Source organism: Caretta caretta, chromosome 1, assembly GCF_965140235.1.
Source record: "Caretta caretta isolate rCarCar2 chromosome 1, rCarCar1.hap1, whole genome shotgun sequence".
Lineage (NCBI taxonomy): Eukaryota > Metazoa > Chordata > Testudines > Cheloniidae > Caretta > Caretta caretta.
This window is the reverse complement of record NC_134206.1, coordinates 277,397,270-277,416,007: the sequence shown is the minus strand read 5'-3', so window position 1 is coordinate 277,416,007 and position 18,738 is coordinate 277,397,270. Positions and strand designations below refer to the sequence as shown.

Genomic DNA, 18,738 nt, shown 5'->3' with positions numbered 1-18,738 from the left:
GTTTGTAGTAGTTAGTGTTATTTGTGCATTTCCAGCTGTAATGCAAAGGATCATAATTTAATGTCAGAGTGCTCTTTAGATGAAGGAAATCCGTAAAGAAGGAATATATCCTCATTCTGTGTTTTGGGATGCCTTGTTGTCCTCACCTGTTTTTCAAAATGTAATAGCATAATGTTTTATCAAATACCTATTTATCTAGATATTTCAGGTATTTCCAAACATATTCAGGCAAATAGGGTGACTACTTTACAAGACAACAGAAATATTTGTATACTTTTGCTCAATTTTATGATTTCTGTTAAATTGAATTTTATTTGAATATACTCTATACTAGAGCTGGTTGAAATTGGAGAAAACTTTTTCACAAAAAATTTGGACAATTGTCATTTTGTTTCTAACAGAATCCACAGTAACTGAGAGTTTGTTAATGATACTACTTTACTATAATTCTTTGCTTTTTACACATGGTTTCACCTTAATCATTCAATGTTATATATACTTTTTCTTCCATAATGTAATATAGACCTTGAGAGTGTCATCACATGGTTTAGTGGATGTCACAAACTAACTGAGTTGTCACTCAGTGGAAATCCAGTTCTCCAAGAAAAAAGTTGGAGGTAAGATAAACAATTAATTAACCCTTACAATATATCCATTGCTCAACAAAATATAAATCAACCAAAGTTCACACATAACCAGATGGTAAATAAATCTTAATATTTCAGTTTAGCTAAATAGTAATTTTATAAAAATCTGGAGGTTGTAATGAATACACTATACATTTTATTATTCAGAATATTATATCTGATCATTTTTGAAATCTAAATATTATAAATACCTCCCCCCAACAAATGGCCAAAATTATCCCTCAGCTCTCCTGCACACGCTGCATTTAGGCTTGTGGCAACATCTGCATCTAGGCTTGTTGCAACATCTGCAAATGTTGATATTTTTATAGGTGATCTGATTATTTTTTTTGGTGTAAATGCTGGTCATTTTTTAAAGTTAGATATTGTTGTGAAATAATATCCAGAGAGTCATCATCCTTGTAGGGATTCTAATTTTAGGAAAAGACTAAGGCCTAAGCTTCTATGATCAGAGAAAACTTGTAGTGGTAAATATTAATCTTTGTTACATCCAGGAAATATAGAGAGAGACTGTCATAAATATAAAGGGAAGGGTAAACCCCTTTGAAATCCCTCCTGGCCAGGGGAAAGCTCCTCTCACCTGTAAAGGGTTAAGAAGCTAAAGGTAATCTCGCTGGCACCTGACCAAAATGACCAATGAGGAGACAAGATACTTTCAAAAGCTGGGAGGAGGGAGAGAAACAAAGGGTCTGTGTGTCTGTCTATATTCTGTCTTTGCCGGGGATAGACCAGGAATGGAGTCTTAGAACTTTTAGTAAGTAATCTAGCTAGGTACGTGTTAGATTATGATTTCTTTAAATGGCTGAGAAAAGAACTGTGCTGAATAGAATAACTATTTCTGTCTGTGTATCTTTTTTGTAACTTAAGGTTTTGCCTAGAGGGGTTCTCTGTGTTTTGAATCTAATTACCCCGTAAGGTATCTACCATCCTGATTTTACAGGGGGGATTTCTTTATTTCTATTTACTTCTATTTTTATTAAAAGTCTTCTTGTAAGAAAACTGAATGCTTTTTCATTGTTCTCAGATCCAAGGGTTTGGGTCTGTGGTCACCTATGCAAATTGGTGAGGCTTTTTATCCAACATTTCCCAGGAAAGGGGAGGTGCAAGTGTTGGGAGGATTGTTCATTGTTCTTAAGATCCAAGGGTCTGGGTCTGTAGTCACCTAGGCAAATTGGTGAGGCTTTTTACCAAACCTTGTCCAGGAAGTGGGGTGTAAGGTTTTGGGAAGTATTTTGGGGGGAAAGACGTGTCCAAACAGCTCTTCCCCAGTAACCAGTATTAGTTTGGTGGTAGTAGCGGCCAATCGAAGGACGACGGGTGGAATATTTTGTACCTTGGGGAAGTTTTGACCTAAGCTGGTAAAGATAAGTTTAGGAGGTTTTTCATGCAGGTCCCCACATCTGTACCCTAGAGTTCAGAGTGGGGGAGGAACCTTGACAGAGACTGACGTGTAAGTAGCTGGCAGTGAGATTAGTTATGAAGAGCTGTGCAGGGCTTGCCAGCTGTGGGAGATATTCATTTCCCCTTTTTGTATAGAGGGATGCATTTTGCATCACTCACTAACCTCAGATTTGGGGCTGTCTTCCGGTTTCCAACTATAATGGTTAATATTCTGGGCAGCCTGCCTGTGGGTAGGTGTACATTGCAAAACAAACGCTTTGTTCTTAACTCAGGTTAGCTAACTCGGGTTAAAATATCAGTGAAGACACAGCACAAAGTTTTTAATTTGGGTTAGCAGCTTGAATTCAACCAGCTTTAACCCAAGTTGCTAACCCAAGTTGACATGTCTTTGATGCTATTTTAACTTGAGTTAGCTAATGTGGGTGAGCTAATTTGAGTGAAGAACACACTTTTTTTGCAATGTAGACCATACCCACTGTTGCGGAGAGCATGCCTACTGCAGGCCTCAATAATGATAAAAGTATGACTCAATAAAACCCTAGAAAATACTGCCAGATGTCAGTGGCTAGTCAGGTGGCAAGCTGAGACTACCTTCTACTTTGCAAACAGTTCTGCTGTTATCATTCCATCATCCTGTTTACCTGCTTCATCTATGTGTTGTTTCTGGTTGTGAGCTTAGCTTTTGAGCTCTCTAGGACAGGGACTGCCTTCCTGTTCCATGATTGTATGGCACTTAGCACAATGGGGCTATCATCCTGGCTGGGGCCCAGAGCCTGACTGACATGCCTGGACAACCAACCCCACACCTATAGTAGCATGCACATAGCTAAGACATTCAGACATGCACCCAGGCCACACAAGTACTGTGTTTTGGGGAAGGTAAGGGAGTTGACTTCAAGTAGCAAAAAAAGGCTCAGCCCCTTCGCTTCCCTTGAGAATAGGAAAAAACAAAACGCTCTGCTTTGCTCCTCAGCAAGAGGGAGTGCAGCTGATCGGAAGTACCCAGCTTTATGGGGAGCTACCCACCAAAATTACTGCTATCAGTAACAGAAAGAAAGAGAAGCCAGTTCCCTAATCTAAATAATCGCTACCCACAAACTGGAACGAGCAGATAGAGAGAAAAGTCAGCATGGCTTAGTCTGTCGAGAGGGAACTCCCAGATTACACTGTCCAGTGGAAGACTGACTGTCAGCATTAGTCACTAGGCTTCTTGTGCACCAGGAGCTGCTTCCCTGCCAGCCTAGCTTATAATGAGACTTCACAACTATGAGTACTGTGGTGCTGCATGTAGGTGGTTAGGAAAGAGGAGAGTTCTGTGTGTGCACAGAAAGGTGGAGGTGCACAGAAATGAAGGAGCATGTCAGTACCATCATGTACCAAAATGACGGGCAGGCCAGAAACATTCATAGGATTATCTGTAAATTTACTTTGCTTCAGTAAGCCTTATAGAGCTTCAACACCAGGAATATGCCAGCCACTCTAAAATTATTTAAAAATCTCAACTTGTGCTTGTCAAGTTACAAATGAACACTTACATTTACTATGGTGCATGTGAAAGGCAGTATTGTGGTGATTTGGGAGAGGTTTTTGGAGGGAAGATTTGTTTCCCTGACACTTAGTATGGGTGTAAGGTGCTGGGTTAAAGTTAGATCCTGACCGATCCTGTCAGTTTTTGGACTCAAGCACCTTGTCCTCCCTTTCCTTCTCTTCCAACTCTGAATTCCGCTGCTTAAAAGGAAAACAGTTTTCACCATCACAGTTAAATTTGGTACGGGGGGGAACCCAGGCTTATCCCAATACAAAAATGTGGGCCTGGCTGCTGGATTCTGCAGTCCTTTTGTGTTCAGGGATTTATAACTTGGATGGGGGTGACAGGGAATGAGTGTGGATAAAAAGAATTGGAAAAAGTTAATGATTTCATTGTTGGTTTTTATGGAGGCATTCTGTTTCCTTCTGACTTCTTTCCCTCACAATGAAGGATTCTGAAGAGTCATTGAAGATATAAGTGAGCAAGTAGCTGTCTCTCTTCACTTGTAAAATTGTTGACACAAAACATGCTTTCCTCACCCACAACTCTTTGGTCTTAGATACACTCCTGCAAACAACCAAGTATGACACTTCTAAACGAATGAAGTAGGAACAGGACAGATATACAATGAAAGAGAACTGTGATGTGTGTGTGTGTGTGTGTGTGTATATATATATACACACTCTTTACAATAGCACTTAAGGGGGAAAACTGCAAAAATGGGCTGAATTCTGCACTGTTTATTTGAGGAAAAATCCTATTGATATCAACGGAAACTTTGCACAAACAAGGACCCCAAAATTTAGCCCAACATTTCTGAGTTTTTAGTAAAATGCTGTATATTTTCATAAGTTTGCCAAAGTGTGGCAGTGGTTACTTCAAGCTTATTCTCCATTCTAATTAGCATTCTTTCCCAACTCCAAATAAAATTAAAGAACATGTCTTAAAATGTTTTATAGCTTTATAAAGTTAAATATACAAATTAAGATGTTTTAGTAGAGTACTTACTGCTTCATAAAAAGAGTGAGCATTGACCTGTTCTGGCACACACGTTTGTCACTCAGATATTTCACAGCATACCTACCATTTCACCTCTGTTCTCTTTCTGAAATGGTGTACCAATTTAAATTGGCAGGTTTACTAGGTTCCATCTCTTGGAGTTACTGAAATCCCTGTTATAATATCAATAGAACACTTTTATGATATTTCCAGTGAGTAATTGCTGTGAAATGCTTCTTAAAAAGTAGTTTTCATTTGTATAAATATTGAGAAACTAATAGATGATTAAGGACTTTTGTATGCAATGGTATGTAGGACTAGTTCTTCAGTTGTGGCTGAGATGTACACAGTATAACAGGTCGGGGGAGAGAAGCAGGCAAGGTATTAAACCTCAGGCTTCAGATTGAGCCAGTCTCAGGTGTAAAGCAGAGCAGCTTCAGGGACACTAAGGGCCATCCCAGCAGCTGAGGAATACAGGCAACCAACTGTGCACATTTTGCCTGGCCAGATCCCGTGGTCTGGGAGGGTTGTTGGGAAGCCTCTATTACAACTCTGTACTACCCCAGGATTCTTCTATAGTTGGGAAATCTTTAAGGGGCTGGATCTACCATCTTTCTGGATGCTTTGTGGGATATGAAGCAGCCAGAGTGGGCAGCAGGATCTGGCCCTATAATGTGGGGTGATGTTTGCTCTCACTATATGCTTGATGCCTTTAATGGACTTTCAGTTTTTTGCCAAGGAGTTGTATCTCACTCCTTCATTTGGGATTTGAAAACTGGCTGAAAACCCATTCCATAAATAAGCTGCATTTTTTTTCTTGGATTGGTCCAATAATATTCCATAAATCCTGTATTTTAATTTGGAGAAGGAGCCTTCTCATGGTTACTTCCTCCCCCTGTAGCATCTCCTGAAGCAGTGAGTCCTGTTGACCCCCTTTCCTACCACCTTTTATCCCCATAACAAGGGAGGGAACTGTGCTGACCCCCACATCACCTATAGTGAAGTTTGTACTTGCATTGGGAGCAAAAACATTTTCCATAGTTAAATGTAAAGCACATCTTCATTTTAAATCAATATTTTGAAAACAAATGTCTATGAATGCCAGCTGGGTGGGGTGATAAGGAATCATGCTCTGCAGCCAAAGTTCCTGGTCTGTTGTAACCCAGGGTAATTGTCTCCTTTGCCATCCTCTGTCTAAATTCTCTGTCATGCTTTTTAACTGTGTTACCCCACCATAATGTAGCATAAGCCCTTGCCATTAAGTCCTCGTACTTGAACAAGGAAATACGACTCTCTCACAAATTATGCTTGCATAACTGCAAAAGATCGTTCTTAAAATTTTGAAGCACCTTAGGTCTGCGGGATTTGTTCTCATCTTTTTTTTTTTGTTCTTTTTGCCCCCTTTCTCCGTCTGTTGTTCCCTAAAGAGCCAGGTAAATAAATCCACAAACTCCCCCTTCCAAATCTTTTCCTTAACCTTTTTAGACAGATGGTTCCTGAGCAGCCAGTCTGATCCTGCATAAGATCCAGAGTTCTTTCACATAACTTTCTGGCCTGGTAGCTTCAAGAGGAAGATGGCAGGCCTGGAATCCAACTTTTGTCTTGTACATGATAGGGCAGAATAAACTATTGGGTCAATAAGCTGTCCCTATTACTGAACTTTTTAAGTGAGCCATTTAGTTGATTCAGAGAAGCTTTAGATTGACCAGAGCAATCTAAACTGTTCTTTCCAAATAAGGGCATGTAGTATTTACTTGGGAAAGTATTACTTATATAGAATAGCTCTAAGGATAGAAAAGAGATATTAAGCCCATTAAAAATGTCAGTATTCTGGGTTGAGATAACAAGGGAACTTTCAGATAAGATATGAGTAATGTAGTTGATTATGATTTTGACTAGGAACACTTTAAAAAAAAATTAAAAGAGCTTAGCAATTGGATCCTGGCCTCGCTTGTGTTGCTTATCAAAAGTGATATCACAAGGCGGTGGAATATATAGCCGTGTTTGAGGGTTTTTTTTTTTTGATTATTTAAAAAAATATTACTGTCATTGATAAGCCCTCTTGGAACCATAGATTGAAATATTTCTTAACTTCTTTTTTTCTTTGTTTTCCTAGTCTCTGGGACCAATCTTTCCAAGCCACAGAAATATGCTGCTAGTAATGTTCTTGTGATTTCCTACTTTTGCTGCCCACGAGCCATAGTCCCTCAAGTGCAGTACCATGTAACTGTGTATAGTAACCTTCAGTATGATCATTTCAGTGTCTGAGTCAACATTTACTTTGACATTCATTGACATTCATTTCTGTAATCATTTTTTTTAAAACTTTTCTCTGTTCCTTGCATCACTTCAAGCCAATTAAATACAAAACTTTATGCTCCAGTATTACCACAAGCTTCCCTAATGCAGTGACTTGCCAATTTTTACTTTATTGGTGTGATAAATTCGGGGGGGGGGTTGGTTTTTTGTTTTTTGCGTGTGGTATATAAAGAGAGAAAAATATATACGTATATTTTCTGCAGTAGGAGATCTTTTAGCAAACTTCATATTAGTATTCAAGTGGAAAAATGTGTGCACATTTTTTGGAATTTGAAGCTTTCAAACAGTAGCAGAAGTAGCTGTAAATATGTGTTTATATTTAATGCATACAGGTATTTAATGAATGAATGTTAATGAATGCAAGTACTATTAAATATTACTCTTCAGCATGTGACATTTTAGTAAAGCTCACATTTACGTTTATACTGTTTTTAATTTCTGATGTCTCATAGAACTAATTTCTTCCTCAGACATTACTCAAGAAAACGAAATTACTTCTGAATTCCTATTAGCTTTAAGAACTGATACATCAGGTTCCTCTCTTAGATCATTTGATGCAATAGAGCCTTTATGATTGGACAAGAGATTCATTTATCTCAAGGATTTAAAGGATGGGACAGTATAAAATATGGATTTGTTGAATACAGCATTAACTATAACTTCAGGCAATATGTTCCAATGAACTTTACATAACCCCTTGATACCAACAAAGGAATTAGTTGTAAAATTTTCCAATCGGTTTCCTACTTTCATGTCCAGCCAGCGATAACACCGACAAAACTGAAGTACTAAGAAATTGCTTTTTAAAAATTAAACCCTAGGATCAGTCTGAGCGCTCCTAGGGGAGTGTGTTTCACTGCAGCAATGATTAATAGAGCCTCTTAAGTGACAGAATATTCACCAGGAAGTTTTCACTAAATGAAATATTGACTCAGCCCTTCACCAGGAGAAACCCAGCTGGAAAAACCAGTGTTGAGATCCCATAGCTCTAAGATACACTACTTCCAGCATTAATCAACTTGATATGGCACTTTTTAAATGTATCATTATTCAACATTGGCTCTTCACTACAAGCTCAAGGCCAGTGTATCTAAAATGATCCTTTTATTTCAAGTATATTTTAGACAGTATTACATTTGCCATAACAAGCAGGGAGTGCAGGGTAATCTTTATATCTGCGTCAAATAGCACTGCTGTTGTAAAGACTTTTGCCAATCTATGTTTTGGATAATGTAACTCAGCCATAGAAATTTGCTCGGATTTGAAACTTGGCATATATGATCTCAGCTAAGTAACATTCTTTTCTTTAAATATGGGGGCAGTCAAGGAATGCTCTGGTTCTGAAGGATTATGTAATATAGTTTTAACTGATGGCAAGGGTGCCTATAATGCAGAATAGACTTTCTTTAATGTGTGGTGTTTAAATCTAAATAAAGGAAAAGTTAATTCAGACTTATTTAAAACTATTTGTGTTAAGATATAATACTTTACCAATTTAAGATTTTTTTTTGCAGTTTGATGAATTGAAAATAAGGAATATCAGACATAATACATATTGTATTGTCCTAAACAAATATTTAAAATACCATGAGGTTTAATTGGTCAATAAGACACACATAAAAAGTGTTTTTAACATCTGTGTGCCAGATTATCCCTTACATGTGAAAGGACTGCCTAGGAAATTCATTAGCCCTCCCCACTCTGCTTTCACTGGTACAACCTCCTTTCTTCTAGGATGGACTTTGTGCTATGAGGGGCATTGTTAATCCCATAGTCTGTTAAATCAGATGTTACACATTTCTGAATATTTTTTAAAATACATCTTTTAGAAAGGTAAAAAATGAATTCCAATAGCTATCTAAGGTGTTTTTTTTTTAAAGGGGGTGAATTAACCCAGTCCTGTTTTGTTTGAAGTCAGTGGGAGTTCCATTTAGGTATATACAGAATCAGGGACCTATCCCAGTGACTAGGATTGGAGCAGGAGCCATCCCTTAATTCTCATAAAAATGTGTGACTAACAGCACTAGAATTTGCTATAGTGCAAGCAAGTTCCATGCTATTTTCTTCTCATTCGTGACTTGCAACACCCCTGCTGTTCCACATGGACTTTCATGAGATTGCTAGTCAGGCTGAATTGTCTTGTTTTTGCTGTGTGTATAAATGGAGAGTGAGCTGATATTGCAATGCCATTTTCATTGACAGTCTATGCAATGTCTCCAAATGTGTCAGGTCAGCCAGTGCTGCTTTATTTTTATTTTTATGTTATTCCATCATGATATAGTTTTCTGTATTGCCTGGTAATCAGTTGCCAATGTTTCAAAACAAAACACAAAAATATTTCAGGTACTCATGGAGTTATTAATGGTAATGGATTACATCCGGGCCCTTTTGAATCAGAGATTTTTGTCACTGATTTCAGTGTGGCCAGGATTTCACCCAGCATCTATATACCTACAAAGTATTGAGAATTGCTGCAAAGAAATGATTTTTCATGTTAATTTTGTGGTTTCCATAAGAGTAAATTTTGCTAGTAATAAACCGTAAATAAATATCAAATAAGGTATAGTAATTTTATGTAAACATTTTCATGTACACCAAAATGTTTAGTAAAATAACATACTTAAAGGTCAATCTCTTTATGTAGTTGTGATGGGGATTTCTAGACTTTGGATTCTAAAATGTAAGTTTTTCCATAATGCTAATAATGAATTGTTCTCTCCTCTTTTAAAAGGTGTTCCCTACTTAAAATACTTCCTAGTTTGCAATTTCTTAATGGTGAAAACCTTAATTCTCCTGCAAAGCTCTCAACTGAAAGAATCAAAGCGTCAAAACCAGGAAGCTTTTTGAAATTTTGTCAAGCCCAGATTGAAGAAATTGACTTAATAAAAAAGAAGACCACTGAACAAGGGTAGATATCCGAAATCTTTTTATGCAAATATAATTATTTTCGAAAGCATGCTTTTGGAAATGTTATGTCTTTAGTATACTTCCTCATTGTTTTCCTGTATTTTACTTAATTTTTTGTCTGGGAATATAAATTTATGTTAAGAATGAGAGTATATATCAGTAATTTAAACATAAAGAACATTGCAATGATGTTATAATTATCCTCAAAATAAGCTTACAAAGCCTGGTCAGAGTTAAAGTTAAACTTAAGAGATCCAAACATGTCAAGGCCTTCAAACAAGTTTGAGTCTATCCTCTAAGGGCTGATTCAGTCAATACATTTTAGTATTTGTGGCCCAAGACTAGATTAAAGTGATTTTTGTTAAAGGCACATTGAGATTTTTTCCCATATTAGTTTTTCTTGGGTGTGTTGATAATACTCCAAGTGATTGGAGGTACATAGGTAAAGCTCTAAGTTTTTATAAGGGAAGACTGTGGTCTTCAAAGTCTCTCATACCTCCAGACTTGATACTGTGGTAAAATTTTGAGCAGCTGTCCTGTGGTAAATTTTTCTTAAATAAATTGATGAGATTGAGATTTTCTTGCAAGGAGATAATGTAGAAGTATGGAGAAAATATCTTCCCTAGAATAACTTTAGAAAAGATAACATAAAGCAGGTAATAATGAGGCAGGTAACATTATTTAACAAATTAATTGGTCTTGGGCCAACCAAAAGTTTCCTGTTCGATCATTATTAATTTAGTTCTGATACATATTCCAAGAAACGGATATATCAATGCAAATAATTAATTTGTCTAGCACTGAAATGTCAAGTCCTTTTAGAAACCAAGACGCTGGTCACTCTGTGTGAGTGTGTGTGTGTGTGTATGCTTGCATGTTTATTTCAAGGAATCCCTGTTGAGGTTACAGGGACAAACCATCCCGATGTGTCGAAAGAATAGTAAATATGGCAGGCGACCAGCTTGGCTTAACGGTGAAATCCTAGCGGATCTTAAGCATAAAAAAGAAGCTTACAAGAAGTGGAAGGTTGGACGTATGACCAGGAAAGAGTATAAAAATATTGCTCGGGCATGTAGGAATGAAATTAGGAGGGCCAAATCGCACCTGGAGCTGCAGCTAGCGAGAAATGTTAAGAGTAACAAGAAGGGTTTCTTCAGGTATGTTGGCAACAAGAAGAAAGCCAAGGAAAGTGTGGGCTCCTTAATGAATGAGGGAGGCAACCTAATGACGGAGGATGTGGAAAAAGCTAATGTACTCAATGATTTTTTTGCCTCTGTCTTCACGAACAAGGTCAGCTCCCAGACTGCTGTGCTGGGCATCACAACATGGGGAATAGATGGCCAGCCCTCTGTGGAGAAAGAGGTGGTTAGGGACTATTTAGAAAAACTGGACGTGCACAAGTCCATGGGGCCGGACGAGTTGCATCCGAGAGTGCTAAAGGAACTGGCGGCTGTGATTGCAGAGCCATTGGCCATTATCTTTGAAAACTCGTGGCGAACCGGGGAAGTCCCGGATGACTGGAAAAAGGCTAATGTAGTGCCAATCTTTAAAAAAGGGAAGAAGGAGGATCCTGGGAACTACTGGCCAGTCAGCCTCACCTCAGTCTCCGGAAAAATCATGGAGCAGGTCCTCAAAGAATCAATCCTGAAGCACTTACATGAGAGGAAAGTGATCAGGAACAGTCAGCATGGATTCACCAAGGGAAGGTCATGCCTGACTAATCTAATCGCCTTCTATGATGAGATTACTGGTTCTGTGGATGAAGGGAAAGCAGTGGATGTATTGTATCTTGACTTTAGCAAAGCTTTTGACACGGTCTCCCACAGTATTCTTGTCAGCAAGTTAAGGAAGTATGGGCTGGATGAATGCACCATAAGGTGGGTAGAAAGTTGGTTAGATTGTCGGGCTCAACGGGTAGTGATCAATGGCTCCATGTCTAGTTGGCAGCCGGTGTCAAGTGGAGTGCCCCAGGAGTCGGTCCTGGGGCCGGTTTTGTTCAATATCTTCATAAATGATCTGGAGGATGGTGTGGGTTGCACTCTCAGCAAATTTGCGGATGATACTAAACTGGGAGGAGTGGTAGATACACTGGAGGGCAGGGATAGGATACAGAGGGACCTAGACAAATTGGAGGATTGGGCCAAAAGAAATCTGATGAGGTTCAATAAGGATAAGTGCAGGGTCCTGCACTTAGGACGGGAGAACCCAATGCACAGCTACAGACTAGGGACCGAATGGCTAGGCAGCAGTTCTGCGGAAAAGGACCTAGGGGTGACAGTGGACGAGAAGCTGGATATGAGCCAGCAGTGTGCCCTTGTTGCCAAGAAGGCCAATGGCATTTTGGGATGTATAAGTAGGGGCATAGCGAGCAGATCGAGGGACGTGATCGTCCCCCTCTATTCGACATTGGTGAGGCCTCATCTGGAGTACTGTGTCCAGTTTTGGGCCCCACACTACAAGAAGGATGTGGATAAATTGGAGAGAGTCCAGCGAAGGGCAACAAAAATGATTAGGGGTCTGGAACACGAGTTATGAGGAGAGGCTGAGGGAACTGGGATTGTTTAGTCTGCAGAAAAGAAGAATGAGGGGGGATTTGATAGCTGCTTTCAACTACCTGAGAGGTAGTTCCGGAGAGGATGGTTCTAGACTATTCTCAGTGGTGGAAGAGGACAGGACAAGGAGTAATGGTCTCAAGTTGCAGTGGGGGAGGTTCAGGTTGGATATTAGAAAAAAACTTTTTCACTAGGAGGGTGGTGAAACACTGGAATGCGTTGCCTAGGGAGGTGGTGGAATCTCCTTCCTTAGACATTTTTAAGGTCAGGCTTGACAAAGCCCTGGCTGGGATGATTTAATTGGGTATGGGTCCTGCTTTTGAGCTGGGGGTTGGACTAGATGACCTCCTGAGGTCCCTTCCAACCCTGATATTCTATGATTCTATGTAAGTGTATGCATAAATAAAATGTACAGTATTTGTTAACAGGCATTCTTCTACTACATATGTTACATAAACAGCTTTTTTCAAATTTGTTACAAGTTTATTTTTGCACAGGTTTTTTTATGTTTGCTTTATTTTGATAAGGGATCTTATTGGGGCTTTTGTGTGCTGATTAGTCTCTGGAATCACTCAGTGTTTTCATTCTTGGGCAACATCTACATTTCCAGGATGAGAGCTTCATGCATTGTCTGTAGTGATTGTCCTATTCTTACTAGGGGTTACAGATTTTGTTAACATAAAATATTTGTGATATGAATTCTGAACGGCATATTATTACAATAAGGCATCTTAAAATATCCCATATAAAATACCTATTTGTTTTTTAGCTCTTTATCGGAAACATACTTTTGTGTATATTTCATAAAATTATACCAAAATCCACGATCTGTGTTTCTCATTCCGTTCATGATTCTTTGGTATCTTGCATAGGGATAGAGGCTTCAGTTCAGGAAAGTACTCAAGCCTGTGCTTAACTGTAAGTGGGTGAATATTTCCACTAAAGTTAATGGGACTACACATATGCTTGAAGTTAAGTGCTTGCTTAAGTGCTTTGCTGAAACAGGCCCAGATAAATCAGGAAATTGTAAATCTTTCCAAGCCTTTCTGTGACATATTAGCAGAAAGGCTTGGAAATGTTCTGGGTCTTTTTGCAGAAATATTCTCACTTCTTCTTCAAGTGCTTGCTCATGTTGATTCCAATTAGGTATGTGTGCACTGCATGCACAGTAAGCAGAAGGTTTTTCCCCTAGCAGTAGTCATGAGGTAAACTCAGGGGCCCGCTAGAGTCATGCTTCTATGACACTGTATATAGGGCCCTGCCGAACCACCCCCACTTCAGTTCCTTCTTACCGTCTGTGACAGTTAGCCGGAATACTTGTTCTCTCTTGCTTTGGCAAGCTTTCTCCCTAGTAGTCTTCAGACTGTTTTTTCTGTAAATAGTTAGACCAGTAGTTAGTAGTTGTAGTTTAGTCATTATATAGTTAGAATTCCAGTAGGGAATTGTTCTGGGGGTACCTCCCATTCCACTCGTCCACAAGATGCTACTCAAGGTTCAGAGGGATGAAGCCTCTGTAATATTGACAGGTTTCAGAGTAGCAGCCGTGTTCGTCTGTATTCGCAAAAAGGAAAGGAGTACTTGTGGCACCTTGGAGACTAACCAATTTATTTGAGCATAAGCTTTCGTGAGCTACAGATCACTTCATGATAGCTCCATGTCAGCACCTCTCTTCTGGAGCTGTCAGTGGAAACTCCAGTCACTCTACCGTTTCTCCTGGACCTGATAACACAGGACCGCTGCCGTCTTCAGCACCCCAACGTTGAATCTCTCCACTTCATGGCTTGGAAGCTCCAGGGCTAAACCCAATGGAGCTTTCTTGCTCTGATCCATTTAGGGAAGTCCTCCTTGGCTGTAAGAAACCATCTACTAAGGCCACTTACAACCCGAATGGAAGAAATTCACAATTTGGTCATCACAGAAACACACATCTTGTGCGCACTCAACAATACCTTTTATCTTGAACTTCTGCACTTGAAGCAGCAAGGGCTTTCTATTTCATCAGTAAAAGTCCACTTGGCTGACATTTCCGTCTTTTATCCAGATGTGGCAAGCCAGTCGGTCTTCACAAACCCAATAGTTGAATGCTTCCGTAAAGGACTTGAGAGGCTATACCCTCAAGTATGATAACCCATCCTTGCCTGGGACCTTAACCTGGTTCTTTCCAGAGTATTGGGGCCCCTCTTTGAGCCACTAGTGACATGTTATTTCTACCAGAAATGTTCCCTTTCATGAGAGACAAAGCAAAAAACATTTGCCAGGAGTGTATCCAAGATTAAGGTCCTAACATCTGAACCTCCTTACACAGTCTTCTATAAGGACAAGATTCAGCTTCAGCGTGCACCCGGCCTTCCTACCAAAGGTCGTCTCCCAGTTTCACGTTAATCAGGACATTTTTCTTACAATCTTTTACCCCAAGCCACATGCAAACAGCCGGGAACAAAGACTTCACTCTTTGGATGTTCGCCAGGTGTCAGCCTTCTATATTGAACAGACAAAGCTGTTTCGAAAATCTACTCAGCTGTTTATCACAGTAGCAGACAGAATGAAGGGGCTCCCAGTCTCTTCTCAAATAATTTCTTCACGGATTACCTCAATTATCAGGATGTGCTACGATCTGGCGAAAGTACCTGCCCCATGCTTACAGCACGCTTCATGAGGGCGCAGGCATCTTCAGTGGCATTCCTGGCCCAGGTCCCAACCCAGGAAATTTTCAGGGCTGTGATGTGGTTTCCCGTGCATTACGCCATTACTCAGCAGGCTAGGGACAATGCAGCCTTCAGCAGAGCGGTGCTTCAATCAGTGAACCCATGAGCTCTGACCTTGCCTCTGAGTTCCTGCTTGGGAGTCACCTAATTGGAATCGACATGAGCAAGCACTCGAAGAAGAAAAAATGGTTACCTACCTTTCGTAACTGTTGAGATGTGTTGATGTGAGATGTGTTGCTCATGTCCTTTCCAAGACCCACTGTCGGAACCTCTACCCCTCTGTCGGAACAAGTCCGACAAGAAAGAACTGAAGTGGTGGCGGATCGGCAGGGCCCTATATATGCCGCCATGGAGGTGTGATGCCAGGGGGTGCCTGAGCTGACTTGACGGGTACTGCTAGCGGAAAAACCTTCCGGCTACTGTGCATGCAACGTGCACACACCTAATTGGAATGGACATGAGCAACACATCTTGAAGAACAACAGTTACAAAAGGTAGGTAACTGTTTTTTCTATATGTGATAGTCAATATATCCTAAATGGAGTATCTATCCCAGGGGCTGGCAAACTTTTTGGCCTGAGGGCCACATTGGATTTCCGAAATTGTATGGAGGGCTGGTTAGGGAAGGCTGTACCTCCCCAAACAGCCAGGCGTGGCCTGGCCCCCCTGGGACCCTGCTCCATCCACCCTTCCCTCGCCCCTGACTGCCCCCCCTCCCCATCTAACCACCCCTTCTCTCATTCCTGACCGTCCCGGAATCCCTGCCCCTGACTGCCCCCCATCGCCCCATCCACCCCCCCTCCTTCCTGACTGCCCCCCTGGCATCCCGACCCCCATTCAACCCCCCCGTTCTCCAACCTCTAACCGCCCCAAGCCTGATCCACACCCCTGCCCCTGACCACCATCCCAAACTCCCCTGCCCTCTATCCAACCCGCCCTGCTCCCTGCCCCCTACCGCGCTGCCTGGAGCACAGGTGGCTGGCGGCGCTACAACCGTGCCACCCAAAGCACCAGGACAGGCAGCCATGCCGCCCAGCTGGAGCCAGCCATGCTGCCGCACAGCACAGAGCACTGGGTCAGGCTGTGGCTCTGCAGCTGTGCTGCCCGGCAAGACCTCGCAGCCCCACCGCCCACAGCATTGCACTGGCGGGACAGTGAGCTGAGGCTGCAAGGGAGGGGGAACAGCAGGGGAGGGGTTGGGGGCTAGCCTCTCAGGCCAGGAGCTCAGGGGCCGGGCAGGAGGGTCCTGCAGGCCGGATGTGGCCCGTGGGCCGTAGTTTGCCCACCTCTGGTCTATCCTCTTCTGTTTCAAATTATATGTACATATTATGCGGGCTTGCAGTGGAAGAATCACCTCATCAACAGTCAACTTTGTCCTACCTTAACCACCTTTTTAACTAGTAACACCTTTCTTCTTTACTGTATGAGTTCAGTATTGGAGGCTTTTTTTTTTAACCTTTATCTGCAACAAACTCTGCAGATGAGGCCTGTAGAAGGTCCATTTAGTTTGTGTTTACACTTCATTTTGTCTGACCATTCCTGGGTTCTAGGTCATATTGCCCTGATTACTTTTCAGGGCTCTAGTATTTAGATTTGTTCTTATTTTATGTATCCAGGTTTCTCTTTGGTTTCCAGAACATATTCACACTGCATGCTCTTATTCTTACAGCACACAGTAAGAGTTTTCACATCTTCATAGCAGGCTGTGTTTTTAATTGTGATTCTTGACTTCTGTTTTGCAGATGAAGCACTGATGCTTCCTCACCAGTTTACCACTTGAAGCGATGTCTCTTTGCTAAAAAATTTGCCTATTACTTATTTACCGTGTAGAGAACTTTATACTGTCCTCAACTGTGGATCTATAACTGGTACTTCAATAAGCAAATCACTTTCCTGCAAAGTGACTAGAGACACTTAGGACTGCTTCAGCCCTCAGTGAGGATGGGAAATATCAATTGCTGGTGTACTGGGGGAGGATACAAGAAAATTCTAAAGCTATGGCGGTTCCTGCCATAATAAAGCATTATGCACCCAAAATTTTGGATATATTTGAGAAGAGCAATTACAAGTAGATAATTCTCATGTCCAAATTTTGTTTCACAAATATTCTTTAGTTTAACTATCTTCTGTTGTCAATGATATCTGAAGGTCCTTTAAAAATTTTACCCTTAGTAATTTTTAAATTTAAACTTGTAAATTGGAAATGGATGAAATAACTCTTATGAAATTTGGTTTAAAAAAGTATTCACTTGGGTTACAAACTTGTATATTATATTTTTTGGCCCAGAGCACATTTTATGGATGATTTAAAAACGATTGAAAAGTGCACTTAAAAAAACACACACAAAAACCCCCTAAACAAAACATACCTACATAAGCCTAAACAGCACAGCTATTATACTTAAATACTGTGATACTTTCTCCAAGTTGACTGAGTTAATGTAACGTTGAATAAGAACAGACTGAAAAAAGACCAAGCTTCTTGTCTGTTTCACATCTCACTAAGTTATGAGCCCCTGTAGGTACGACCTCAGCTATGTAATCTGCCAAAAGTAATCACTGGTTGGTTCTCTAATCCATGTTTTCATATACCACTGCTGCTCAAATAAATTGTCTGTGCAGTTTCTGCTTTCAAATGCCTTGTTTTTACTGTGCTTAAGAATTATGTTTTTTAAAAATTAAATTTCTGTATTCTAATAATGCCTGTCATGTAATCTTTTGACACTTACTAATAAATAGCTATATTAAGAAACCCAACACTTCAGTTTCAGTAATAGATACTGATGGAAGTTGAAAACCTTATAAATAGTAACTATTTAAAATAGTGAAAATGACAGGAAAGCTCTGTTATAGGAATGTGAAAGAAGAAATATAAACAGTGAACTCTTTTATGTATCTGTAAGGGACTTTTGTACTTTGTAGTTGAAGAATAATGATACTTCTACATGTTTCCTCTATGCAGAATTATTTTACTACACAATTACAAATAGAATCTAATGTAATATCTGAGTGTAGAGTCTCCATATACTGTTTGTAACAACTCTCATATTTCTTTTAAACACAGAATTGTGTAATAATTCTTTATTAAAGCGACACACACTGAATACTGAAACCTGATATAATTTATGTTTGGGAAAGTAAGTCATTCTACACTATCAGGCATTATGGTGCATTATTAGTGTCTATAGTGCCAGCATTGACGAAAGGGTGCTTTTAAATATGGACTTGTAGGGTAAAGATTCAGATAAGAATAAGACATTTTTGCCAGAGCATTACTAATGCCTACATGTAGTTTTGCAAAACTGTAATCTAGCATGTTAGGCAAAGTCTTTGATGGCTTGTCAGTAATAGTAATAGTAGTAAAATCCATTTGTTCCTGGCTGAACACTGGTGACATCATAGCAAAATTTTCGGAAGCCTTTTCAGTCCATTGCTAACTTCACACATACAGCAGCTGAACTTCTAGTGATCTGCTGCAAATCATCTATCCATTTTCTCACTGGTTGTCCTTTACTATAATGATCCATCACTATTCCTTTCATGATAACTTGTTCAAGGGTATTTTCATCTCTGTGTCTGATTTGATCAAAATACACCTCTACCCCGATATAAATGTTACCGCGTTATAGGTGAAACTGCGTTATATCAAACTTGCTTTGATCCACTGGAGCGCGCAGCCC

The 18,738-nt window shown here is 40.2% G+C and overlaps 1 protein-coding gene across 5 annotated transcripts in view; it reads left to right on the top strand.

Annotated features, from left to right (window-relative positions):
• LRRIQ1 (leucine rich repeats and IQ motif containing 1) overlaps positions 1 to 18,738 on the top strand; it is a 182,635-nt gene that overhangs the window by 57,219 nt on the left and 106,678 nt on the right. For all 5 annotated transcript variants that reach the window (XM_048835653.2, XM_048835654.2, XM_048835652.2 and 2 more), the window contains exons 14-15: positions 524 to 617; positions 9,626 to 9,802. In XM_048835653.2, coding sequence (XP_048691610.2) covers positions 524 to 617; positions 9,626 to 9,802 — 271 coding nt within the window. The remainder of the gene's footprint in view (positions 1 to 523; positions 618 to 9,625; positions 9,803 to 18,738) is intronic.